Genomic DNA, 27276 nt, shown 5'->3' with positions numbered 1-27276 from the left:
GAAAATGTTATTATATACATATTGTGGAGATATATATCTATCTCTACCTATATATTTGTATTTATCTCTACAATAAAATATAAATAAAAATAAAGTAAAGTAAAATTGTTGTAAATTTTTTTCAAAGTACATTCTCAGCCTCTTCCCCTGGAGATATTGACTATGTATGTCTGGAATAGGGTGGAAAGTTATACATTAACAAGAGCCCAAGGTGATACTTTTGATAAAGCTTACATTTTGAAACTACCTTAGGGCAACTATTCTCAAAATAGTGTCCTAGAGACCAACAAAATTTAGAGGTTGTGAAAAATCCAAATTATCAGGCCCCAAACCAGACACATTGAGACAGAAACTTGGAGATGGAACTCAAAAATCTATTTAAATAAAAGGGGCACCTGGGTGGCACAGTCATTTAAGAGTCTGACTCTCGATCTCAGCTCAGGTCATGATCTTGCAGTTCGTGAGTTCAAGCCCCACAATGGGCTCTGTGCTAATCGTGTAGAGCCTACTTGGGATTCTGTCTCTCCTTCTCTCTGCCCCTCCTCTGCTTGTTCTCTCTCTGTGTGTCTCTCAGAATAAATAAATAAACTTAAAAAATAAAATAAATTAAAAATAAATCCAGTTAAACAAATATTCAAGGTCATCCTGGCACAGGCCAGAAGTTTGAGAACCATTACCCAAGTGACTCCTGGGATCCTTCATTACTCAGCCATCTGCCTGATGTGAATACTACAAGTCAGTTGTCTTTAGGAGGAGATCTAAGAAACACTGGAAAAATTCTTCCCAGAGAAAAGGGACCCAGAAGAGAGGTGTCACAGTTGGCCCCACTGTTACTCTCCTAGGGATAAGGAATTGGCAGGTCAGAGACCCTTTCCTGTGTGGTCCCTGCCTATCAGGAGTCAAATTGATCAGGGAATGGAAAATCCATTGATCAATTTGCCTAACAAGCTTCACAGGGGATTCAGTCCCCAGGGCCACCAAACCTGTAACATATCAACTTATAGTCCCCAAGGCCCATGTATCACTCCCAAGATACCCATGCCTTTGCCAGGAAAAATCAGACACACCCTGCATTACATGCCTGGCTCTGTATCCCTTCTCTTTGGGGAAACAAATCTTTCTTCATTGCCCACCCTCCATGAGAGAACAAGATGCACGGGAGTCGGTCCCAGTGGGAAGCCCACATTGCCAAGCATGCATAGCCCAGTAAGTGTTGTGGGAAATAGAGAAAAGAGGTGGTTGGGTAGAAAGGGCATTGACTACTATTAAGCATGTGCCAGGGACACCCCATGGTATCCATGCAGGAGGAGCTCTAGGGGCCAATTTTTTGGGAGGGTTAATGGCTACCCTACCATTGTTAGTGAGCTTTTACTTTGCTTGCATGTTATTTGGGTGGATGGTTGATGGAGATTATAGGGTTGAGGAGGAAGAGTTAAGCACCCAGTCTGCTCTTGGATACCATAGCACTATCCAGGACCACACCGTGTAATGGCACAGTTACCAGTCGGAAGTGCACAAATGGATGCCCCCAGGTACTGATAGATTATTAGGTCTTTGACTATGCAATATGGATCTTCTCTTATTCTTTACTCCTATCGCCTGGCCCCAAAACTCCAGAGACTTCACCTTCACTCAGACCAGATAAATCCTTTCTGAATCCTTCTTTACCACCTTCATTTGCTGGGGAACATACCCTGTTTCTCCGCAAGGACCTGTCCCTCCTCTTCCTTCTTCACCTTCATCTGTGGTCCTCATAGAGATATTCAAGAGTGAAGAGTCTGTGTTCCCTGGTATCTAGGGCTGCAGTGTATGAAGATGTGGGCAGGATGGATGTGGGAGGAAGAGCAAAGCACACAGGAAGGTCCAATGTCCAGTCCCCTCTTGACACCCTCCCCTTCAGCTCTGGAAACATTCTGGAAGACACTGATTTCACATATCCCTTCCTCATAGTTTCACTTGATTCCTCTTGGGTGTCAAGTCTCACCCTTATCTAGAAACACGGAATCATTAGTAAGACATGGGAACAATTTATTCACCTCTTCATCTTTGTTCCTCTTCCCTAAAATTGGTGACGTGGTCCCTTCAACTTTAATGATGTGAGTATCCCCAACCCCATTCCCTTTGACCCTAGTTTGCCTGCCTTAAATCTATCTTTCACTCCAGGCACCAGGGAAAATCGTGATATGGATCATGTTACTCCTTTAGTCACAGTCCTTACATAGCCCCTATCCTTTTATCCATTGTTTTTTTTCAAGGTTCCCAGAGATGTGGCCCCCGCTCATCTCATCAACCTCATTCTTCACCATTTCCATGTCCCATTTTGTGTTGCAACAAATTGCTAAGAGCACACTGTTCCATGCAGCTTTTTGCTTATGGGCTTTTTTTCCTTGCTGCCTTCTCTGCCGGAAAAGCCCATGCTCAATCATCAACCTAGACAACTCCTTGCCCATGGATCTGTTCCTCCAGGAATCCTTCCTTGACTGCATCACTTCAGGCTGTATTTGTGGTTCTTTTCTCTACTTCACTCTGAAGACTGCATTTACCTTAGCTTTTAAGTCACTGTATTACGATGACTGGTTTCTCTATCCACCACTACCCCTGAAAGGCAGGCTCCCTCAAGACAAAACCACACCATTAATCTTTGTACCCCCAACAGCTAACACTTAGCCTGTCCCAAAGTAATCCTTCTTGCAGAATGGCTTCCAGGACTTTTTCAGTGACTAACAGCCTAGTTCCATTCTTCTCTACATCCTGCCTGGCTCAACAAAATTGCCCACTAACACTAGATCCTAGAAACAGAATAGAAACAGAAGACCAACATGTATTTGGTGCATGAATAAAGGGGAAAGTATAAATGACAAATGGTTGTATCTTTCACCTCTAATTTCTAAGCTCTCGTCCTAAGATAAAATGTTTCTTCCTTTCTTTCTTTCTTTTTGCTGATCATAAATCTTTATTTTTTTAATATGAAATTTATTGTCAAATTGGTTTACATAAAACACCCAGTGCTCATCCCAACAGGTGCCCTCCTCAATGCCCATCACCCACCCTTCCCTCCCTCCCACCCCCCATCAACCTTCAGTTTATTCTCAGTTTTGAAGAGTCTCTTATGGTTTGGATCCCTCCCTCTCTAACTTTTTTTTCCTTCCCCTCCCCCATGGTCTTCTGTTAAGTTTCTTAGGATCCACATAAGAGTGAAAACATATGGTATCTTTCTCTGTATGACTTATTTCACTTAGCATAACACTCTCCATTTCCATCCATCCTTTTGTTGCTACAAAAGGCCAGATTTCATTCTTTCTCATTGCCAAGTAGTATTCCATTGTGACTATAAACCCCAATTTCTTTATCCATTCATCAGTTGATGGACATTTAGGCCCTTTCCATCGTTTGGCTATTGTTGAAAGTGCTGCTATAAACATTGGGGTACAAGTGCCCCTATGCATCAGCACTCCTATATCACTTGGGTAAATTCCTAGCAGTGCTATTTCTGGGTAATAGGGTAGATCTATTTTTAAATTTTTGAGGAACCTCCACACTGTTTTCCAGAGTGGCTGCACCAGTTTGCATTCCCACCTTACAGTACAAGAGGGTTCCCGTTTCTCCACATCCTCTCCAGCATCTATAGTCTCCTGATTTGTTCATTTTAGCCACCCTGACTGGCATGAGATAATATCTCAGTGTGGTTTTGATTTGTATTTTCCTGATGAGGACTGACATTGAGCATCTTTTCATGTGCCTGTTGGCCATCTGGATGTCTTCTTTAGAGAAGTGCCTATTCACATCTTCTGTCCATTTCTTCACTGGATTATTTGTTTTTTGGGTGTGGAGTTTGGTGAGTTCTTTATAGATTTTGGATACTAGCCCTTTGTCTGATATGTCATTTGCAAATATCTTTTCCCATTCCGTTGGTTGCCTTTTAGTTTTGTTGATTGTTTCCTTTGTAGTGCAGAAGCTTTTTATCTTGATGAGGTCCCAATAGTTCATTTTTGCTTTTAATTCCCTTGCCTTTGGAGATGTGTCAAGTAAGAAATTGCTGCAGCTGAGGCCAGAGTGGTTTCTTCCTGCTTTCTCCTCTTGGGTTATGATGGTTTCCTGTCTCACATTCAGGTCCTTTACCCATTTTGAGTTTATTTTTGTGAATGGTGTAAGAAAGTGGTCGAGTTTCATTCTTCTGCATGTTGCTGTCCAGTTCTCCCAGCACCATTTATTAAAGAGGCTGTCTTTTTTCTACTGGATAGTCTTTCCTGTTTTGTCAAAGATTAGTTGGCCATACTTTGTGGGTCCAATTCTGGAGTCTCTGTTCTATTCCACTGGTCTATGTGTCTGTTTTTGTGCCATAAGATAAAATGTTTCTAATCTATAAAAAACTCTTTCTTAGGATGAATGTGATAATTCATCATTTCATGACCCGCTTGAATCATAATCCAGTCCCTCTAAGAAATGGCTTTACTGAATTCTAATGCAGTTGATGATGTTGACACACAGCACCCAGGGAATATCCAGAATTGTGGGCATTTCCTGTGTACTCTGATATTCTGCTCAAAACAGATCAGAATGCAAGGGAGCAAGCTACATCTATTAAAAGTCAAGGAAAATTTTTACAAACTATCATGCTTTAAAGATGAGTCGTGACCTTCTGTTTCGAATACCTCTCACCTGACCAGAAGCCACCAGAGGTGATTACAAACTGCCCACCTACCAAGGGTCAGAACAAAGACGTTCATTCATACTTAAACAATTTGCCTACAACGTGACCATCTTTATCATTCCAGAGACACTCTTTGCTTTGGGGTTTTTGTGTTTGGTTTTTATTTTAGGTAAATTGGTATGTAATATTATATTAGCTTAAGGTATATGACATAATGATTCATCACATTGCACATATAATATTTGACATATTACCACAATAGGTCTAGTTAACATCTGCCACCACACATAGTTACAAAAATTTTTTTCTGGTGATGAGAAATTATTTGATCTATTTTCTTCTTTTTTAAATATTTTTTATTTATTTTTGAGAAACAGTGCACTAGTGAGGGAGGAGCAGAGAGAGAGGGAGACAGAGGATCTGAAGCAGGCTCCAGGCTCCGAGCTGTCAGTACAGAGCCAGATACAGGCCTGGAACTCATAAACTGCGAGATCATGACCTGAGCTGAAGTCAGACACTTATCTGACTGAGCCACCCAGGTGCCCCTATAAGGTCTATTTTCTTAGCAACTCTCAAATATACCATATAATATTATTAACTGTATTCATACTGCACATTATACCTCATGGTTTATTTGTTTTATAACTGGAAGTTAGTACCTTTTGACCACCTTCACCTATTTCAGCCACCCCTTCCCTGCTACTTTGGTTTTTATACCTAAGAGGACTGACAGGGATGACAGTCAATGGTGGCTTTTTCCCTTTGTAGTTAGGGGCATTACAGAATAGTAGTTGTGCAAAAATACTTCTAACGAGACAAAATACAACACTGAAGATCATTTTATGATTTTATGCTGTTCAGCATCCTGGGTTATAGGACCCCTTCCTCTATATCTGGGTACAGGACCTCAGGACCTGAAACAAAGAGAGTAGGAGAGTAGGTGGGGTCCTCTTCTTCCCAGCCTCATTGAATCATCACCTGAATATGAGTGCCACATCTGACTCTCATTTTTTTAGGCTCCTATGTCAACATCCTGGAGCAGTTTCTATGCTTCCTCGGGTATTTCATGAGCACCATAGAGGATATGACTAAAATTCTATTTGTGACCTTTGTAGTATATAATGGTACGGAAATAGTGCAAATGTTAATATGCATTTTTTGCTCGAACGTATACCATCTGGATGAAGAGCATTTTGTCAAGCGACAAATGTCCAGGAAGCATCTGGCCCTGTTCCTGCAGGATGTTGATGGCCCCTGGTACACTAAGCATTAAGAATCTGTTCATGTGATTTATCATTTTGTGAAAACATTTTCTTTTTCTTCCTTTTTTTTCTTCTTGAGGAGTAAACCTACATTCTACTCATCCTGCAATAGTCTGTCCAGACACGTGAGATACCCTCAAATTTTCTCACCTCTGAGACATAGTTATCTGACCCTTTTTTGAGTCCCACACAAGGCAGATAATCCACATTAAGTTACTGCGGTTCACCAGACCTCATGTTGCTCATTTGTGTTAGAATGAGTTTGGATCATGTTATGGCTAATGTCCAAAGTTGTTCTTAACTTTTTAGATTTGGTGATTCTAAATAAAGAGGATAAATGAAGGCCCCAAAGGCCAATGGACAGGGATTGATCAACATTATTAAATGTTGCACATAAAACAGAATATAGGATGTCTAAATTCTGTAATGTTAAGGCTTTTATGCCCAATGCTTCATTTCAAGAAATAAAAAAGGAGACTCTAGAGTTTGTCTAGTGTCTATTTCATGTGCATTCCCTTCTTCAATCATCTAGCTGATGTGTTGACAATATGGAACCAAGAAATCAAACGAGTGTTTCAGAATTTTTACTCCTGGGATTTTCCCAAGACTCAGAGCATCAACCCATTCTATTTGGGCTATTCCTGTCCATGTACCTAGTCACCGTGCTTGGGAATCTGCTCATCATCCTGGCTGTCAGCTCTGACTCTTACCTCCACACCCCCATGTACTTCTTCCTCTCCAACTTGTCCTTTGCTGACATCTGCTTCACCTCTACCACCGTCCCTAAGATGCTGGTGAACATCCAAACACAGAGCAAATCCATCACCTATGCAGGCTGCATCGCCCAGATGTATTTTTTCATGGTTTTTGGAGGTATGGACACTTTTCTCCTCACTGTGATGGCCTATGACCGGTTTGTAGCCATCTGTCACCCCTTGCACTACACAGTCATCATGAACCCGTGGCTCTGTGGCCTCCTGGTTCTTGTGTCCTGGTTCATCAGCTTGTCATACTCCCTGATCCAGAGTCTCTTAATGTTGCGGCTGTCCTTCTGCACCAACTGGATAATTCCGCACTTTTACTGTGAACTTGCTCAGGCCCTCATGCTTGCCTGCTCAGACACATTGGCCAATCACATCCTACTATATATTGTAACTAGCTTTCTTGGCATTGTTCCCTTCTCAGGGATCCTTTTCTCCTATAGCCGAATTGCCTCCTCAATCCTGAGAATCCCATCAGCTAATGGGAAGTATAAGACATTTTCCACCTGTGCATCTCACTTGTCTGTGGTTTCTTTGTTCTATGGGACAGGGCTTGGTGTGTATCTCAGTTCTGATGCATCTTCCTGGAGGGGCATGATTGCCTCATTGATGTACACCGTGGTCACCCCAATGCTGAATCCCTTCATCTACAGCCTACGGAACAGGGACATCAAGAGGGCTTTACAAAAAGTTCTCAGGATAACACTCTATGTTCAGTGATGGGAACACTAGTCCTGGGTTTTTGAGCTGACAGTGGTAGCAGCAGTTGGCTGTTAAAGAAATCCTACCCCCTAATCACACTGAGTTGTGCTTCTCACCCGTCCCCCATAAGTAAGTGAGGTTGCCCAGAGCTGCCTTGCGAGTACTTTTTCTGGGTACTTTAACCTCTTATGTTGACTACTCTGTTATCCTCAGTTCTACCCTCTGCGTCCCCTCCTTTCACTTTCCTGTTACTGCACCTCCCCTTGGATTTCCAGTCCTGCGGCCACTTATGCTACTACCAGTTCAGAACAGTTGCATGAGGATTATGAAAAGTAGTGCATTTTATCAATAACCATTGTTAGTTCTTATTAACTAAGCACCTTTGGTGTGCTTGGCTGCAAGAGATGTCTGGAAAACAGCACTGAAGGAAAAAAAACACAGAAAAAAATCTTTGCCCTAATAGAGCATAAATCCAGGATCTCAGAGTTTCTGATCACATTATGTGTCCAAACAGAATATTCACTGATGGATTAATTATTTGGCTATTAGCAAGGTTGAACGTTTCTCCAAATGTTTATTGAGTGCACTTCCAAAATAAGCTATAAAAATATATCACTAAATGTAGAAAAACTTCTGGGTCCAGAGTATCAGAATTGACCAGGCTCTGATACATCATTTGGTTTAGTTGCCTTGTTGTGCAGGTGAATTTACGAAGGGCCCAACACAGGAGCACACACAGTGATAAAATCTGTGTGAAAGGAAACATGTCTTTAAGAATGATGTCAATTACTGGATTACAATTCAGGAGAGTAAGGACAGAATCACAGAATCACTGCTCTCTAGGTATGTGATTCTGGGCAGCTTCAGCTGAAGTAGAGTATGTTAGGACCAGTGGATCTTCTGATAAATGTTTGTTTTCATATCTTCTTCACCATAAAGCAATTGGATAATGTGTTAAGTCTTGGGAAGGTGGTGTTTGCCAAGGCACTGCAACAGGAAAGGCAAACATAAACACAAAAATATCCGTCCTGATAAAGATGAGTTGCTGACCACTCCAGGATGGAAGGAGTCTGACAGAATCTACTTTCCATCAAGTGGAGTCTTCAAGGGATAACACCATTTTGAAAAACTATTTATGGATTTCCAAAAGGGGGACCCACCTCCCCCTTAATTTCTTTTAGGCTTTGTGTCTAAAAACAGATTTCATCTAGAAACTGGGGAAAGAATCAGGATATTCAATTGTGGTAGCCGACATCTGATAATTGCAGACTTGCTTTTTATATTTTGGGTTATCTAAGTCAACTGATATTCTTTATGTCTGCTCATCTATGATCTGTTACCACCACCACAGGTCTCTGTGGCTCATGGATCCCAGTCACCATTCTGGATTTGTTGTTCAATCACCCATGGTTAAGACTATTGCCATTTAAGTTTAGAACTCAAGATATTTGTGAATGTAGTTTAGAACTTCTGTCCAGGTATGGAGGTTAGCTAACTGAACCATATTGAAACACTCAAGAATTACAAGTTTGGAACAAGAGTAGAAATTTTGGATATTAATTGATTAAGACTGCCTTAACATTCCCTGCAGCTTGACTAAAGTTAAAACATGTTTCTTCCTGACTGCAAGGGCCTGACCACCCCTTTGTCATCAATTTTACAACCCAGGATGTCTTCCTTAAAGACCTGGGAGCCATCCCTTTGAAATATAATCGTCAATAATGTTAGCACCTTTATCTCCCAACCTCTTTGCATAGGAGGGTAGGCACTTAAGTTCAATAAGCAGCAATTAGCAAACACAGATAGACTAGCCACATCAACCAACCTCCCCCCAATATCTTCCACCCCTTTTCCATAAGCTCACCCCAGCTTTTAAAATCCTCCTGTCTTAGATAGCATATGGTTTCCCTCTTATGTGGATCCTGAGAAACTTAAGAGAAACCCATGGGGGAGGGGAAGAAAAAAAAAAAAAGAGGTTATAGTGGGAGAGAGCCAAAGCATAAGAGACTGTTAAAAACTTAGAACAAACTGAGGTTGATGGGGGGTGGGAGGGAGGGGAGGGTGGGTGATGGGTATTGAGGAGGGCACCTTTTGGGATGAGCACTGGGTGTTGTATGGAAACCAATTTGACAATAAATTTCATATATTAAAAAATAAATAAATAAATAAATAAAAATAAAAAATAAAATCCTCCTGTCTTTTGTTCTGTGGAGTTGAGTTCAATCTCTATCCCTTACTGTAATAGTCTTGAATAAGGTCTTCTTTACCTGTTTGACTATGTCCAATGCAATTTTATTTGGACACACAATGAACAACTTTCTCTAGAAAGTCTCTAGAAATTCCTAACAAATTTCTATCAAAGTACTCTTTTGATGAAATTGCCCAGTGTCTTGCCTGTTTAAGCAAATAATATTGCATCTCACAAAGGACTTCAGACTGGAAGAGGAGCAAAACCCACTTTCTTGATGCATCAGTTTCATTTGGAACAAAATATCTGAGGTAGTCTGGAACAAAGACTGTCCATGACACTCAACACATGTGAACTCACTCAGAAGGTAATGGTAGTAAAAGATGAATAGAGACTAACCTGATGGAGAGAACATCAGGAGAATTTAGATGGGTGTAAGAGAAGGCATCTTTTTTTTTAAGTTTATATTACTTACTTTGAGAGAGAGAGAGAGAGAGAGAGAGAGAGAGAGAGAGAGAGAGAGAGAGCAAGCATGGGAGGTGCAGAGAGGGAGAGAGAGAATCCCAAGCAGGCTCCTCACCGTCAGCATGGAGCCTGATGTGGGCCTCCAACCCAAGAACTGTGAGAAAATGACTTAAGCCGATCAAGAGTTCTTCACTTAACTGACTGAGCCATCCAGGTACCCCAGAGAGAGAAATCATCTTTAAGTTTCGATATTTAAGTGGAAAATTGAGTAAGAAAGGGGAAGAAAATTTTAGGCAGAGAGAATTAAGTGTAATGGTCTAAAGACTGAAAGAATATAGTCTGTTTAAAGAAAAATAAGAGGGGTGCCTGGGTGGCTTAGTCAGTTGAGGGCCCAACTTTGACTCTAGTCATAATCTCACGGTTTGTGGCTTTGAGCCCCGTGTTGGGCTCTGTGCTGATGGTTCAGAGCCTGCTTCAGATTCTGTGTCTCCCTCTCTCTCTGCTCCTCCCCTGCTCCTGCTCTGTCTTGTATGTTTCAAAAAAAAAAATAAATAAACATTAAAACATTTTTTTAATTAAAAAAAGAAATATAAGATATCCAATATGTCTGGGAATGCAAGCTGGTGCAGCCGCTCTGGAAAACAGTATGGAGGTTCCTCAAAACATTAAAAATAGAAATACCCTATGACCCAGAAGTTGCACTACTAGGCATTTATCCAAGGGATACAAGTGTGCTGTTTTGAAGGGACACATGCACCCCGATGTTTATAGCAGCACTATCAACAATAGCCAAAGTATGGAAAGAGCCCAAATGCCCATTGATGAATGAATGGATAAAGAAGATTTGGCATACACACACACACACACACACACACACACACACACACACACACACACAATGGAGTATTACTCGGCAATCAAAAAGAATGAAATCTTGCCATTTGCAACTACGTGGATGGAACTGGAGGGTATTATGCTAAGTGAAATTAGTCAGTCAGAGAAAGACAAATATCATACGACTTCACTCCTATGAGGACTTTAAGAGACAAAACAGGTGAACATAAAGGAAGGGAAACAAAAATAGTATAAACAAGGGGAGGGGGATAAAACATAAAAGACTCATAAATATGGAGAACAAACAGAGGGTTACTGGAGGGGGTATGGGAGAGGGTGTGGGCTAAATGGGTCAGGGGCACTAAGGAATCTACTCCTGAAATCACTGTTGCACTATATGCTAACTAATCTGGATGTAAATTAAAAAAATAAAATAAAATAAAATAAAAAAGATATCCAATATGTCTAGGCAAATGGTTCTCACACTTAGTGTGCAATAGAATCACCTGGTGGGCTTGTTAAAATACAGATGGCTGGGTTCCAGCTGTAGAGGTTCTGATTTAGCAGGTCTGGAGAGGGTATGAAAGTTGGCATTTGTAGTTTCCCAGGTGAAGCTGGTGGTGCTGGTCCAGGGACCAATGAAGGACTTGGAAAGGGATAGGAGAGACTAACTGAAGGGTGTTATAGACCATGGCAAGGGGTTTGAATTGTACTCAAAGAGTAACAGAAAGTGACTAGAAGGTTTTAAGCAGAGAAGTCACAAGTTTTGACTACACCTAAAAAATCAATCTGGCTGCCATGTCCACAGGGAGAAAGTGACTATTGCGCACCCAATTAGGGCACTCTTATAAGAGCAATAATACAATGTGACCACGAATTGTTTTGGAAGAAGGGGAAAAGCAAATCATATCACTAAAACAGTGCTATACAGATCATTTAATTGCTTTGATATGAAGACAAATAAAACAAAGACCTAAAATGACAAAATTTGGGGGGGTCTGAGTGATTTGAAAGGGAGGAGTAGGTCTCTCACTTGAAAATCTGAACAGCTATATTGTATGTGCTAGATGCGAGATGCTAGTGAATTTTGGCAGTGGAAACAAGAAGAGACTTACTAGTATGTCTGCCAACATGCAGTTAAAGCAACTTCCACTAATGGACGAGTGTTGGAATGTTTCTTAATTCATCAGAAAACTCCTCTTCCGAGAAGGGCAGGAATAGCCTCAGTGTTGAACACTGAGGTCATCCCCATGAGCAATGCTTTCAAAATCCAATGAACAGAGGAATCTGTGGGGCCATGGTAAAACTTGTCACAAAATAAGGGGATGGGTAGGGGGGAAGTGTTTACGGTTGGACCACTGAGTCCAGAAATTTGAGGATTACAATAGCAGCAGCAGCAGCCAAAATTGTCATTTTTAATGCATATTTTATTTACACCAAGGGTTTAATGTTTTAAAATAAACTTTTTAAAAGTGTAACACACATGGGGATATGTACGTTACCTTATTATCTCAAACTCTACACTCCTTTTCTATCAAATATCTCTGCGTTTGGGTTTCCAGAGTCATTAAAAATTTCAATGGTGACCTCCCTGCTGCCCCCAGGGAGCATTGAATGAATGAATGCCCCCATTCTTCATCTTTTGCCCTTGAATTTTCCTTTTCATGAGCCGAGCGTTAGGTTTGTAATTCAAAGAATATTTCAACTACTTCAGAACTGCCTTTAAAATTTTTTCAAGGAGCACCTGGGTGGCTCAGTCGGTTAAGCAACCAACTCTTGATCTCGGCTCAGGTCATGATCTCACAGTTTGTGAGTTCATGTGAGCCCAGTGTCGAGCTCTATCTTGGGCTCCCAGCTGACCATGCAGAGCCCACTTGGGATTTCTCCCTCCCCCTCTCTCTCTGCACCTTCCCCCTCTCAAAATAAGTAAATAAACTTTAAAAAAATAAAATAAAATGTTCTCAAATACATTTTATTAGTAACAAGGTGTCCCATATTGAGTTCCTTCTGAAGCCGACTCTGAGACAATGATTAGCACACAGGATGTTTACCAAGCAATGTTCCTAGAATCAACATCTGTGGAAGGGCATATGTGTAGTAAAGAATTTGGCTTCACCTAAAGAGAGATGGCCTTTGTCCCAGCTCCTGGGAGGTAACCTTTAAATGCTTGAAAATTCCCTAATGATAGAAGTGATTGGTTATTCGTGAAAGACCCCAGGTTATTCATGAAGGACCACACCTGATAGTTTATGCTAATGAAATGACTTAGGATGGGAACTGGCCTTGCCAAAAAGACCAGCCATGTGATTAAAGGGTTGGAGTGTTGGGCAAAGGGATATCAGGCCAATATAAGGAGGGAGGTTGGAAATTGGGTTCAACCTGATAGGCCATAATTCAACTACTCATGTCTATATAATGAAGCCTCAATAAAAATTCTGGACAATGGAGCTCAGGTGAGCTACCTGATTGGAAATGGTCTTTGAGTATTGTCACACATATTGTCACCAGGAGGAGGTAATGGGTCTGGACTCCAAGGGAAGAGAACAACAAGAAGCTTCGCATATGGGCACCTCCATGTGCCCTTCTTTGGCTGACTCTAACTTGTGTCTCTTTCCTATAAGCAAACTGCAATCATAAGCACACTGCTTCTTGAGCTCTGTGAGTCATTCTGGTGCATCTGAGGCAGTCCTCTCGGTTGGAATCATTCTAGCAAAGTAACGAATGTGAAAAAGTTCCCAAATTTGTATCCAACTGGTCTGATGTGAGAGTGGACCTAGGGGCTCCTGGACTTGCATCTGGTGTCAGAGATGAGGACAATCTTGTGGTTTGGCAAATTCTTTGCAGCAAGGAAGGAAACTGGAAAAAGTCAAGCCAAGATGAAGCCCATCAAAAATCTCCAACAACCATGGGGCGCCTGGGTGGCGCAGTCGGTTAAGCGTCCGACTTCAGCCAGGTCACGATCTCACGGTCCGTGAGTTCGAGCCCCGTGTCGGGCTCTGGGCTGATGGCTCAGAGCCTGGAGCCTGTTTCTGATTCTGTGTCTCCCTCTCTCTCTGCCCCTCCCCCGTTCATGCTCTGTCTCTCTCTGTCCCAAAAATAAATAAACGTTGAAAAAAATTTTTTAAAAAAATCTCCAACAACCAGCACGGAGTTCTGGAGCTAAGATGATCTCTTAGAGTTTTCTGGAATTAGGGCAAAGGGACCAAATGTTTGCACCCCCACATCTAATCAGTCAGTCATCGGATGTGGGCTGCCCCAAGAAGGAGGCATGAGCTTGCTGAAGTAGATCCCTACAGAGGTTGATTGCTGAGGGCTGAGTGACACCCAACATTTGAAGCAACATGTCCCTTATTCCTGACACAAGATCTTTTTTTTAATTGTGGTAAAAGAACATAAAATTTACCATCTTAAGCAGTTTTCAGTACAGTGGCATGAAGTACATTCACACTGTTGTGCAGTCATCACCACCATCCAACTCTAGAACTTTGCTATCTTCCCAAACTGAAATTCTGAACCTACTAAACACTACCTCCCTGTCTCTCGCTCCTCCAGACCCCAGCTCCCACCATTCTACTTTCTGTCTCTATGGATTCAACTACTTTATGCACCTTATATAAATGGAAGTATACAATATTTGCCCCTTTGAGTCACGTTATGTAATATGACTGGGGAGAAGTTAGATGGAATGGGAAGGAGAATTATCAGGAAAATTGGGAATCACCTTTGTTCTGGTAGTTCCTCTCCCATCTATTCCTTGGGAACCATACATCCCAATGTTCCTAGAGAAGTCCCAGGAAACTTGATAACTGTTGACTCAAACTCAGTATTAATAGCGTCCCATTTCAATTTCAAAAAGAAATTAGTCATCCTACTCGCTCAAAAATCTGACTAAGAGCATTAAGGTGCCAAAATGTATCAGACATCTTGGTCCTTAAGGTAGGGTTTAGAACCTCCCATCAAACTGGTGGGTGGATGGGGCCGGGGGAGGAATCTCAGGAAAAGTATAGAAACAATAAATAACAAGAGAGATTTATGATTATTTTGCATTGATAGAAACAAGACTGCTCATGACCAAGAGTCCTGGGTAATGCAAAAGGAAAGTGAGAGGGATATATGGATATATACATAATTCTGCAGAGGTTATAATTTAAATGGAGAGCCCAAAATAATCTCCCAATTCCATTAGAGCTATGCTAAGAGGAAAAATTGTGTAAGCAAAAACCAGAGATCCATATAGGTACCTATACCATGTGACTGCACATCCAGAATGTCTTGTGCATGTTTGATTTGCTGCATTTTGCAGTGCAATGAACCGAAAAGGATAAGACACATGCTGAGATTAGTCTGTCCTGCTGATAATCCCCCACAGTGCTCTCTTGATATCCTTGTTTCTCAGGCTGTAGATGAAGGGGTTCAGCATTGGGGTGACCACAGTGTACATCACCGAGGCCACTGCACCCTTCCTAGGGTAGGGGGAGACAGATGAACTGAGGTATACCCCAAGACCTGTTCCGTAAAACAAGCAAACAACTGATAGGTGAGAGCCACAGGTAGAAAAGGCTTTGTACTTCCCGCCTGTTGATGGGAGTCTCAGAATGGAGGAAACAATTCGAGTATAAGAGCAAAGGATCCCTGAGAGTGGAATGCCACCAAAAATGGCCCCCATGAAATATATTAGTATGGTATTGATGGAGGTATCAGAACAGGCAAGGTGGAGAAGTTGAGGTGCATCACAAAAGAAATGATGAATTTCCACACTTGTGCAGAAGGTAAGTTGTGACACCATCAAACAGTGAATCTGAGAGTCCAAAAGGCTGCTGAAAAATGACACGAGGACCAAAAAGCCACAGAGGCATGGGTTCATGATGACTGGGTAGTGCAGGGGGTGACAAATGGCCACAAACCGGTCATATGCCATCACAGCCAGTAGATTGTCCAAACATCCAAATAGGAAAAAAAAGGACACCTGAGTTAGGCAGTCTGCATAGGTGATAGATCTACTGTGTGTTTGAATGTTCAACAGCATCTTGGGGATCGTAGTGGTGCTGAAACCAATGTCAGCCAAGGACAGGTTGGAAAGGAAGAAGTACATGGGTGTGTAGAGGTGGGGGTCAGAGCTGACAGCCAGGATGATGAGCAGGTTCCCCAGCACAGTGACCAGGTACATGGACAGGAACAGCCCAAAGAGAAGGGGCTGTAGTTCCAGGTCATCTGAGAGTCCCATGAGGAAGAATTCTGAGACACCAGTTAGATTCTGTGGTTCCATGAAGATGGGACACCTCTTGAAAAAGAAGAGAGTGTTGAATAAACAAAACAAGTGTAGAGACATCCAGCTAAGTGTGAATATTTTGATGCAAGCAATTCACAAGTAAAGCATTCACACTTGAGGATCCTACCTCCTGTTACCTTCAGCAACATTTCTCAATTGTAAACTCTTCTTAGAACTCTTTCCTGATTGGTGTCTTGGCAATTTACCTGTTTCTACATATACCCATCATGAAGACATTGAGCCAAAGAATGTTAGACAAGCATCTAAATATATAAACATAGAAATATTTAGGGGCGCCTGGGTGGCTCAGTTGGTTAAGCATCTGACTCATGAGTTCAGCTCAGGTTATGATCTCATGGTTTGTGGGTTCAAGCCCCTCATCAGGCTCTGTACTGACAGCATAGAGCCTGCTTGGGCTTCTCTCTCTCCCTCTCACTCTGCCTCTCCCTTGCTTGTACTTTCTTTCTCTCTCTCAAAATAAATAAATAAACTTTAAGAAGAGAAATATTTAGTTATACTTGCTTTGGAACTCATATTTGTGGCCAGGAAAAGTTGAGTTTTCTTGCTATCCCTGCATGATCCCACTGCCCTCTTCACTTCAGCTGCCCAAAGGCAAACACTGTCACGAATGTGGCAGTATATTTTCCTTTCAGTGTTTCCATAATATTAGTACTGATGTATTCATGAACAGTTTTCTTAAGAACTTACTTAATACTGGGGCGCCTGGGTGGCTCAGTCGATCGAGTGTCTGACTTCGGCTCAGGTCATGATCTCATGGTTTGTGAGTTCGAGCCCCGCATCAGGCTCTGTGCGGACAGCTTAGAGCCCGGAGCCTGCTTCAGATTTTGTGTCTCCCTCTCTCTCTACCGCTCCCCGACCTGTGCTCTATCTCTCCCTCTCAAAAACAAAGTTTAAAAGAAACCTTACTTAATACTATAATAATGCTCACATTGCTTTCTTCATTCTCACTTACCACAATAATGTGTTTTAAGTGTCTCTGTGAAGTACACACATCTATTTCAAGCACTTCAAATGATACTTAGTATTACCTGATGGATGACTTTATTTTATTTTTCCATTTCTTATTATAATATTCCTAATAAAATTCTTCTGCACACTTCCATATTATACAAGAATTTCTATACCATATAAGCAGAAAGGTGAAGAATTGTAAAAATCAATACATGTACAATTGTACTATTAATTATCTATATTTATTTTCCTAATAGAAAAGGTAGACAAAAGCAACTTCATGCTTTTATTGTCAAGGTATAGAATTGGAAAGATGCCTGAAGTCTGTGTTGCCATGCTCTTTCATAGTAGATCCACATGAAAATTCTATTTTTGTCTAGGGAATAATATTTCCAAATCACAGATCTCCAAAATAGGCTGCCAAATGCATTACTCCTCATAAAAAAAAATCCTATGATCTATAATATTCATACAGTAAAGGCCCCTGTAAACCACTTGGCCCATTTCCCTGATTCACAGACAAAGTCACAAAATCTCAAGAGAAGGAATTGGTCGTCCTCTTTCTGTTTTCTCATCTGGGACAAAAGCATGTGTGAAATTGAAGAAATCATTCCACACTGGTGGAGTGCACCGAGTCTTGGGATGGGAATCAGGACTTTGAGTCTCACATCTGTCACATACTAAATCTGGAGTATTTGCAAGCTCTCAACCTCTCCGTGCTGGTATCCCTCTAGGTACCACCTAGAAATGGGGAGAACAGTACCCATGTGGCACCTAACAGAGGTTTGTACTGGAAGGAAGAGAAGCACACAGAGAGAGCATTGAAGCCATATTGTCTATGCTCTGTTTCTGAGAACCAATGTAGGGTCTATTCAATATTGAACAGAGATCACTGTTGTCCTTGTCACCTACTCTGTGCCAAGCAAAGTATAGACTCTGGGAAATCAGAAATGAATGTGATTCAGTTGTTTCCCTCCAAACACTCAGTACCTACCTGCATAAGAACAACAACAACAACAAAAAATGTTCTCTCAGGATCTCAGGAAACCCAAAACTTCCAATCACAGGATATTTAATTGGATAGATGGTGCTTAGCCTTGAGAATGACAGTAAAAACAATATTAATAATACCTAAAATTTACCTTGCCCTTACTATATGCATTCATCACATATTTAGTCACATGTACAGTGCTCATGTTAATTCTTACTCAGTGCAGTTGTATAAACCAGATCAAAGATATTAAGAGCTTGCCCAGTCCCATACAGATAAAAAAGTAGGGCAGATAAGATTCAAAATTCAATGGTGGGTCCCTGTTTCTGTGAACTTCAGAGCGTTTAAGAAGAAGTCCAGAGGTCTTTTCCAAAATCGCTAAGATATACCTTTGAACTGTTTCTTTCTGTTTTGTTGTTGTTGTTTGTTTGTTTGTTTGTTTGTTTGTTTTTTGGAGAGAGAGAGAAGCATGCAGGGGAGAGGGACAGAAAAATGGAGAGAGAGAATCCAAAGCAGGCTGCATGCCCAGTGTTGAGCCCAATGTGGGGCTCAATCCCACTATTCTGGGATCATGACCTGAGCGAAAATCAAGAGTCAGAGCTCAACCGACTTAGCCACTCAGGCACCCCTGAACTCTTTATTTCTTAAGAATGGGATCTCACATACTGACTCTATCCCCTTAGAGATCAAGAGGGCCTAAATTACAAAAATGGAGGAGAAAGTGGAGTGTGAAGCAAAATCCAGGAGAAGGGGCAAGAGAGAGCTTCTCTGAACTGTCATGAGTTCTTCTTTTTTTTTTTTTTAATGTTTATGTATTTTTCAGAGCGGAAGACAGAGTGTGAGTGGGGAAAAAATATAGAGACGGAGACACAGAATTTGAAGCAGGCTCCAGGCTCTGAGCTGTTAGCCCAGAGCCCAATGCGGGGCTCAAACTCATGAGTCCTGAGATCATGACCTGAGCCAGAGTCTGACGCTTCGCTGACCGAGACATCCAGGTGCCCCATGAACGGACTGTTTATATGATCTCTACCTTCATCTCAACTATCTTTTCTATAGTTGATGCAGCTGGTGGCACCACTGCTCTCTGGTGTCTTCTACCATGAACCCCCAAAGGAAAGAGCACAGAGAGCAGGAGTCTCTTCCTGGAGTAACAGGAAAAAGACAGGCAGGTTGGATAAGCAGGAGTGAATACAGTCTAGCTGCCCTGTGAACAGAGTCTCACTGTCTGCCTCTAAACATGACTTCATCCCTATCTATTCCAGGACCTGGTAAAACTTAAAAACTTTATGCATAGCAAAGAAACAATCTTTCCAAAGAAGACATACAGACACGTGAGAAGATGCTCAACATCACTCATCTTCAGGGAAATACAAATCAAAACCACCATGAGATACCACTCAACACCTGTCAGAATGGCTAAAACTAGCAACACAGGAAACACCAGGTGTTGGAAAGGATGTGGAGAAAGGAGAACACTCTTCACTGCTGGTGTAGCCATTCTGGAAAATACTATGGAGGCTCCTCAAAAAATTAAATATAGAACTACCCTATGATCCAGCAACTGCATTACTAGATATTTACCCAAAGAATATAAAAATACTAATTCAGAGGGATACATGCACTCTGATAGCTATGGCATTATTATCTACAATAATAGTTATAGAAACAGCCCAAGTGTCCATCAATTGATGAATGGATAAAAAAGTCGTGATATATATATATATATATATATATATATATATATATTTCTCAGCCATAAAAAAGAATGAAATCTTGCCATTTGCAACAACATGGATGGAGCTAGAGAGTATTATGCTAAGTGACATAAGTCAGTGAGAGAAAGACAAATACAATAAGCTTTCACTCCTGTGTGGAATTCAAGAAACAAAACAAACAAGGAAAGGGGAAAGAAGAGAGAGAGGCAAGCCAAGAAACAGACTCTTAACTATAGAGAAAAAACTAGAAGGGAGGTGGTTGGGGGGATGAGTGAAATGGGTCTTGGGCATTAAGGAGAGCACTTGTCATGATGAGCATTAGGTGACATATGAAATTGTGGAATCATTATACAGTACACCTAAAACTAATATTATGTTAACTATGATCACTAACTGGAATTTAAATTAAGTCTTAAAAATAAAAGTGGGTTGGACACAAAAAATAAATAAAATCAGGAAGTGAAAGAAAATGCTGTGCTCCTCTCCTTATCTCTGAAATGATGATAATGCATGTTGTTGTCTGTTGGGAGTGGTCATGCAGATAAAAGGTAGCGAGCTACATAGAAAACTTAACTCAGTGCCTGAAACTCAGAGTCCCAAGGTAAAAGTTTGTAACATTCTGGTTACTGTCATCATTGCCATCATCACCATCATCATCACCTTCATGATCATTTGCAGGACTTGTGGGCAGTTAAGAAGGACCAATTTCCTGCTCTGATGGGGAAGATGCCCACGGGAGACAGAAATAACATGGGGGCAAAAATAGAAATCTAAATAAGAGTTCTTGGATCCGCACCAAAACCAATAACAGTAGGTCTTTATAGGGCTGTGAGTTGAATCTTTCCATTTTGGTCCCCTCATGTCTGGCTATTCCAACTGCTCTAGTTGTCTTGATGAGGAGGAAACAATGCTCATCCAGTCCCTTCTGCCTTCAGTCTCTCCCACTGCACTTACTCCTCCTGGACTGTGCTGTGTCTCTGCTGGAGCAGGTCTGAGGAATGCAGATCCCACTGCCACTCCCCTACCTGGAACTGGATGAGGACAGAGGCTTTGTTTCCAGGACTGGCAGGAACACAGATGCAGCTACGGGTCTTCTGGAGCAGACAACTCTGGGAGGAGGAGAGACATGTATGGAGCCCACTTAACTGGAACTGGCCACTAAAGGGCTGGAAAGCACGGGCTGATTGTTTACAGCTGTTTCACCTTGAGGGCTCAAAGCACATGGCACATAATTAGCCAAATTGGTCCATGTTCTCTCAATCTCTAAGGACATTCTATTACTAATGGAAGAGGAAAAGGAAAAAAGTGAATGTACTGAGGTTGCAGGGGGTTGGGGACGGGGTGTCAAGACCCTTCCTCTTCTCAGGAAGAAGCTGACCTCTACTCCTCACTTCTGACTTCCAAGTTACATATCTAATCATAAAATTCAGACACATTTTTTTCCAACCAGAGAAAGCACCTTTTGACTTTTATATCTGTGAAGCCATTGACTTAATCATAGTTTAGAGATAATTAGGTCTTCTAGACCAAGAATCTGATAGTATTTGTATTTTCTCACTGAAAATCTATGTCTCTAAGGAGAACTTTCTATTTTTCTTTCTATAGACCTGGTTTGGGGTTTGGAATTTTACACATTGGAGATGTCTGGTTTTTGCTGTTTTGAATGACTGTCCAGGTTCTAAATTTACCATCTAGCCATATAGATTATTACATTAGACAACTGTTTATTTTTACATATTTATCTGGTGACTTGATAGTTTGCTTAAATACTTCAGGGGCTCTGAGAGATCTTTACATTCAAAATGTGGGCCAGGGATGTAGTCCTCTCAAGGCTTGACTGGAAGATGAGCTCAGAGATTGATTTCTCATTTACTGATACAAAGAAAACCTCAATAATTGCCAAATTAAATTGGATATGAAAGAAAGTGTGCTAATCATGCTTGTGTGTGCATAAATGGCAGAAGAAAATTTTAGAGTGTCCAAAGAACCAAATGACAGGAATATAGAGAAGGGTTGGAGAAGGAAGTGTGCATACTGAGATGTTTTATAATGCTTGAACAACAGGAAAATTTAGTATTAAACTGTAGTCACTTTGTAGCAGGAAGAGCTAATCCAATGCTAGGTTCATTGCCAGTGAAGCTGGTAGGCCATTGGCTTAGTGTAGAGGCAGAGCAAATGAAAGCAGTTATCAGAAAGCTTTTCAGAAAGCCCCCAAATTTCTACCTCAGAAACTATCTGTACCACTTGTAAAGGAAAGATTGATATGAACATGGGTTCCTGGGAGTGTAGCAGAAGAGAGAAGAACCCGAAGACAGATTGGTCATGATAGAAGAGAAGGAAGCATGGTGACAAAATGGAATCCTAATAAGGTGGTTACTAGTGAAAGGGAAGATCTGCCCTTTGCTGAGGACATGGACCTTTGCTATCCTTGAGTAATGACAATGAAGATACAGTTACATTTATCCACAAAGACTTAGGTGATTTACAACCTACAGGCACAATCAAAACCACTGGAAATATCACCACTACTTGAAACCTCAGTTGTATACCCTTGACCAAGACACATCATTACACTCACCTTTTCATCCTCACCCACTTGCATTCTTCCCATCGCATTTCACAATGTAGCTTTTATTCCCCACATTACGATTTACCAGACTTCAATCAAGAAAAACCTGCACTAGTTATTGTAATGAAGGTAATTTAATGTAGTTATGATTAAATACTTATTGAACAGTGAAAGACACAAAAGGAAAAACATGGCAACAGAGCAGTAGCCACAGGATGTAGTGATAACAGCATGGGCTAGGAAGTATGGGGAAAAGATTGGGGATTAGTGCATGTGACATTGATCACCATTACTGGAAGAACTTAAAGAAAGGACAGATGGAAAATTAGAGCAGTGGTTGAAAGGTCCCTAGCCCCTACCACAGCATCACAACTTAACGTAGAGAAGGGTAAGTCTGGAGCAGAGAACAAAAGCATAATATTCAGCTATTCAGCACAGTTAACCAGCTGTAGAGTATGGAGGAAGAAGACATGTAAAAAAATATTACCAGGCATATGAAGGAAAAAAGCATATTGGTTACGGCTATGGAAAACTCATGTCTCCTCTATTGGATATGAGCCATGGAAAGCTCATATCTCCTCCTTTACAAGCTCTGATCACTTGGAGATGTCCAGGATCTGGCCATGAACAGTGAAGGACCCAACACATGTAGATCAACTTTGAATGCAAGGTCTGACAAAATCCCATAGGCCTCCAAATTAGCTGCACATTAGCCCCACCTGGGGAGCTGTTAAAAAAGAAAAAGAAAAAAACTCTTCACATTCTTTTCACTCTCCAGTCCAATTGAATCTTAATCTATAATGGTGGGACTCAGGCATGAGGATATTTTTAAAGATTTTTTACAGTTTATTTATTTATTTTTGAGAGAGAGAGAGAGAGAGAGAGAGAGAGAGAGAGAGAGAGAGAGAGAGAATCCCAAGCAGGCTCCTTTCTGTCAGCATAGAGCCCAGTGCAGTGCTCAATCTCATGAAACCTGAGAACACTACCTGAGCCAAAATCATGAGTTGGACTCAACGGACTGAGCCACCTAGGGGCCCCAAGATTTTAGTTTTAGGTAATCTCTACACCCAATGTGAGGCTCGAACTTACAACCTCAAGATCAAGAGTTGCTCACTCTTCTGATTGAGTCAACCAGGCACTCCATAGTATGAGGATTTTAAAAGGCTTATCAGATACTCCAAATAGGAAGCCAAGATTACGGACCAGTGACATACATTCTCTCACACAACATGGATAAATAGATTTGACCAAAGCCAAACTTTTATGGATAATAGACATTATGGTGAAAATGGCTGAGAATTGTGTATTTATTTGAAAAGGGAGTTGTGAATTTCTACAGGAAGCTCGGGTCATAGGTGACAAATCAGAAGATTCCATAGGTATAAAGAGATTCAATTGTGCAGTGATATTGGGATACATAGCGTCCTGGAATACTCCCATAATTCCATCAAAAGGGTGCCAAGATAAGCAATATTTAGAAATGACAAATCAAGAGGAATGGAAACCACAACCTACAAAAAATGTGGCCAAAGAGGCACGCTTGCCAATTCCATATGTTTGGTTTTGCAATCATTTCTGATCAATAGGCACACACACACAAAAAAGCCCAAGTATTAAGACTAGGCTGTTCTGTTAAGGAGCCTCTGCAATGCCCTCTTGATGTCCCTGTTCCTCAGGCTGTAGATGAAGGGATTCAGCATGGGAGCAACCACAGCATACATCATGGAGGCCACTGCATCCTTCCTGGGAGAATGTGAGACAGTCGATCCCAGGTACACCCCAAGACCTGTTCCATAAAATAAGCAAACAACTGACAGGTGAGAGCCACAGGTGGAAAAGGCTTTGTACTTCCCACCTGTTGATGGGACTCTCAGAACGGAGGAAAGAATTCGTGTATAAGAGAAAAGGATCCCTGAGACTGGAATACCACCAAAGATGGCACCAATAAAATACATGAATATTTTATTGGTGGAAGTATCATTACAGGAAAGCTTGAGGAGTTGAGGAGGGTCACAGAAGAAATGGGGAATTTCCACGTTTGTACAGAAGGTAAGTTGTGACACAACGAGGCATTGCAGCTGAGAGTCCAGAAGGCTGATCAAAAAAGACACCAGAATCAGCAGGCGACAGAGGCGGGGGTTCACGATGACTGGGTAGTACAGAGGATAGCAAATAGCTACAAATCGATCATAGGCCATCATGGTTAACAGTACACTGTCCAAACAGCCAAAAAGATAAAAAAAAGACAACTGAATCAGGCAGCCCGCATGGGAGATCACTCGGTTATGAGTTTGAATGTCCAAAATCACCTTCGGGACTGTGGTAGATGTGAAACCGATGTCAGCCATGGAAAGGATGGAAAGGAAGACGTACATGGGAGTGTGGAGGTGGGAGTCAGAGCTGACAGCCAGGATGATGAGCAGATTCCCTAGCATGGTGACCACATACATGGACAGGAACAGGCTGAAGGTTAGAGGCTGCCATTCTGGATCATCTGAGAACCCCAGGAGGAGGAACTCCAACACATCTGTTAGATTATCTGGTTCCACAGAGCAGAGACAGCTTTTGGAAAATAAATGAGAGTTTACATAACAGAAACAAGTATACAGGAATCCATCAGTGTGGCTATACTTTGGATGCATGCAATTCACAAATAAAGTATTCACACTTGAGGGAAATTTAGCAACATTTCTCAGCTGTGACAACATATTCTTCCTACAACTCTTTTCTCATTGTCTTTTGCTCCATTCACCTGTTTCTATGTGCACCCACTTTGGAAAGATGGAGCTAAAGAAATTAGAGATGCCAAGGATACTTACAGATTTAAAATTCCATAAACACACTAACATATCAGTACCCTCCTTAAAGGAAACAAAAGGAATAAGAAATGTCATTCTCCCTTAAAAGATTGTTCTAATCTAAGGGCACTAATTAGCAGTCAAAAGTACTTTATTTCATCTAAATGCAGAGAAATTACAAACACCCTAAAGAACTATGTAATAAAGTGTCTGACTCCATTTTTTGTGGTGATATTTGACTGCAAACGGTGGTTAAGGCTCTCTTTACCCCATCTGCCCAACACCTGGGCTAGCTGATAAAAAAAACCCGGGTCCTCCAGTTATAAGTGAGTTCTAAGGATGTGATGTACAGCATGTTAACTATAGTTAATAATATCGTGTTTCATATTTGAAAGCTGTTAAGAGTAGATCTTAAAAGTTCTCATTACAAGAAAAAAAAAATTTGCAGGGCACCTGAGTGGCACAATTGGCTGAGCACCCAACCCTTAATTTCGGCTCAGGTCATGATCCCAGAGTCATGGGATCAAGCTCTGCATCCAGCTCTGCATTGAGTATAGAGCCTGCTTAAGATCCTTTCTCTCCCTCTGACCCTCCCTTGCCTGCCTGCCTGCTCTCTCTTTCCTTCTCTCTCTCTCCCCCCAAAAAACTGGAACTATGTATGTGATGGAAGCTAACTAGACCATAGTGATCATTTTGTAATATGTATAAATTTTGAATCATTATGTTGTATACTTGACCCTAATATGTTATATGTCAATTTATCTCAAAAAACAAACAACAAAAAAAGCAAGCCAGTCACCCTGGGTTCTCCCTCCTTTGGAGACAGTGAAACATTCAAACCTCACAAGCACATAGGCAGGAATTCTCTCTCTCTGAACTCACACCATAGCCACAACACAAAATCGAAGCCAATCACTTTCCTTGAACTTTTGTACCATTTCATTTTTTTTTATTTACATCCAAATTAGTTAGCATATAGTGCAACAGTGATTTCAGGAGTAGATTCCTTAGTGCCCCTGACCCATTTAGCCCATCCCCCCTCCCACCACCCCTCTAGTAACCCTCAGTTTGTTCTCCATATTTATGAGTCTCTTCTGTTTTGTCCCCCTCCCTGTTTTTAGATTATTTTTATTTCCCTTCCCTTATGTCCACCTGTTTTGTCTCTTAAAGTCCTCATATGAGTAAAGTCATGTGATTTTTGTCTTTCTCTGACTAATTTCACTTAGCATAATACCCTCCAGTTCCATCCACGTAGTTGCAAATGGCAAGGTTTCATTCTTTTTGATTGCCGAGTAATACTCCATTGTGTATGTGTGTGTGTGTGTGTGTATGTATGTGTGTGTGTATATATATATACCATCTTGTGCCATTTCAGACCAGTTTAGAAAGCCTGCTATGCTTTCCCTAAAAGGAGATCTTTATGAAGAATAAAATGTTTTATAACCTCTTGTATGTGTGGCATTATCAGCCTCAACATCCAAGCCAAATTTTGAATAGGAGTCAATCCTATTTCTGCAGTGTCCTATTGATGCAGTGACTAGGGCATGAGGCAGTGACCACCACCAGACGAGGTCTTTCTTCTCTTGGTCTGGCTTGCTCACTGGCTCTGCTGCCTCATGGCAAGCATGCACTCTGGACTGTGCTGCACTGTGATGCATTTCTTGAGCCCTTCCAATCCTTTCTTATAGATCCAAATGACCTAATTTGACACACTATAGAAGTGTCAATAATCACTTGGTTGTTAGAGACAAGAGTATGGGATGGGGTCTTTTTCTTTTAACATTTATCTTTGTGAGGGGAGCTAGCACAAGTGGGGGAGGGGTAGAGAGAGGGGGACAGAGGATCTGAAGCATGCTCTGTGCTGACAGGCTGACAACAGTGAACCTGATGTGGGGCTCGAACTCACCAAGCACAAAATCATGACCTGAGCCTAAGTCGGATGGACGCTCAACTGACTGAATCACCCAGGTGCCCCAGGATTGGGTCTTTTCTTAATGTGGCCCTGGGTCTTGTGTCTTGGCCCAAACCTATCCATGTCTTAGAATGAAGCTGTGGCTGACACTAGGGTTGAGGAAAGGCTCTTACCCTGACTGTTGTGT

The 27276-nt window shown here is 41.4% G+C and overlaps 3 protein-coding genes across 3 annotated transcripts; 1 reads left to right on the top strand and 2 right to left on the bottom strand.

Moving 5' to 3' along the window:
- Positions 1–6422: 6422 nt before the first annotated feature.
- On the top strand, positions 6423–7394 carry LOC106979002 (olfactory receptor 7D4-like). Its single transcript, XM_053219943.1, has one exon. The coding sequence runs from the start codon at positions 6462–6464 to the stop codon at positions 7392–7394; it is 933 nt and encodes a 310-aa protein (XP_053075918.1). The 5' UTR covers positions 6423–6461.
- Positions 7395–13994: 6600 nt separating this feature from the next.
- On the bottom strand, positions 13995–16192 carry LOC106979001 (olfactory receptor 7E24-like). Its single transcript, XM_015076761.2, has one exon. It carries the CDS (start codon positions 16190–16192, stop codon positions 15203–15205), a length of 990 nt encoding a protein of 329 aa, XP_014932247.1. The 3' UTR covers positions 13995–15202.
- A 7806-nt stretch (positions 16193–23998) lies between these two features.
- Positions 23999–25215, bottom strand: LOC106979036 (putative gustatory receptor clone PTE01). The gene has a single exon (XM_015076795.3). It carries the CDS (start codon positions 25085–25087, stop codon positions 23999–24001), a length of 1089 nt encoding a protein of 362 aa, XP_014932281.3. The 5' UTR covers positions 25088–25215.
- Positions 25216–27276: the final 2061 nt, after the last annotated feature.

Source organism: Acinonyx jubatus, chromosome A2, assembly GCF_027475565.1.
Source record: "Acinonyx jubatus isolate Ajub_Pintada_27869175 chromosome A2, VMU_Ajub_asm_v1.0, whole genome shotgun sequence".
In the NCBI taxonomy this organism is placed as follows: domain Eukaryota; kingdom Metazoa; phylum Chordata; class Mammalia; order Carnivora; family Felidae; genus Acinonyx; species Acinonyx jubatus.
The sequence above is the reverse complement of the archived record's forward strand: the minus strand, read 5'-3'. Positions and strand labels throughout refer to the sequence as shown.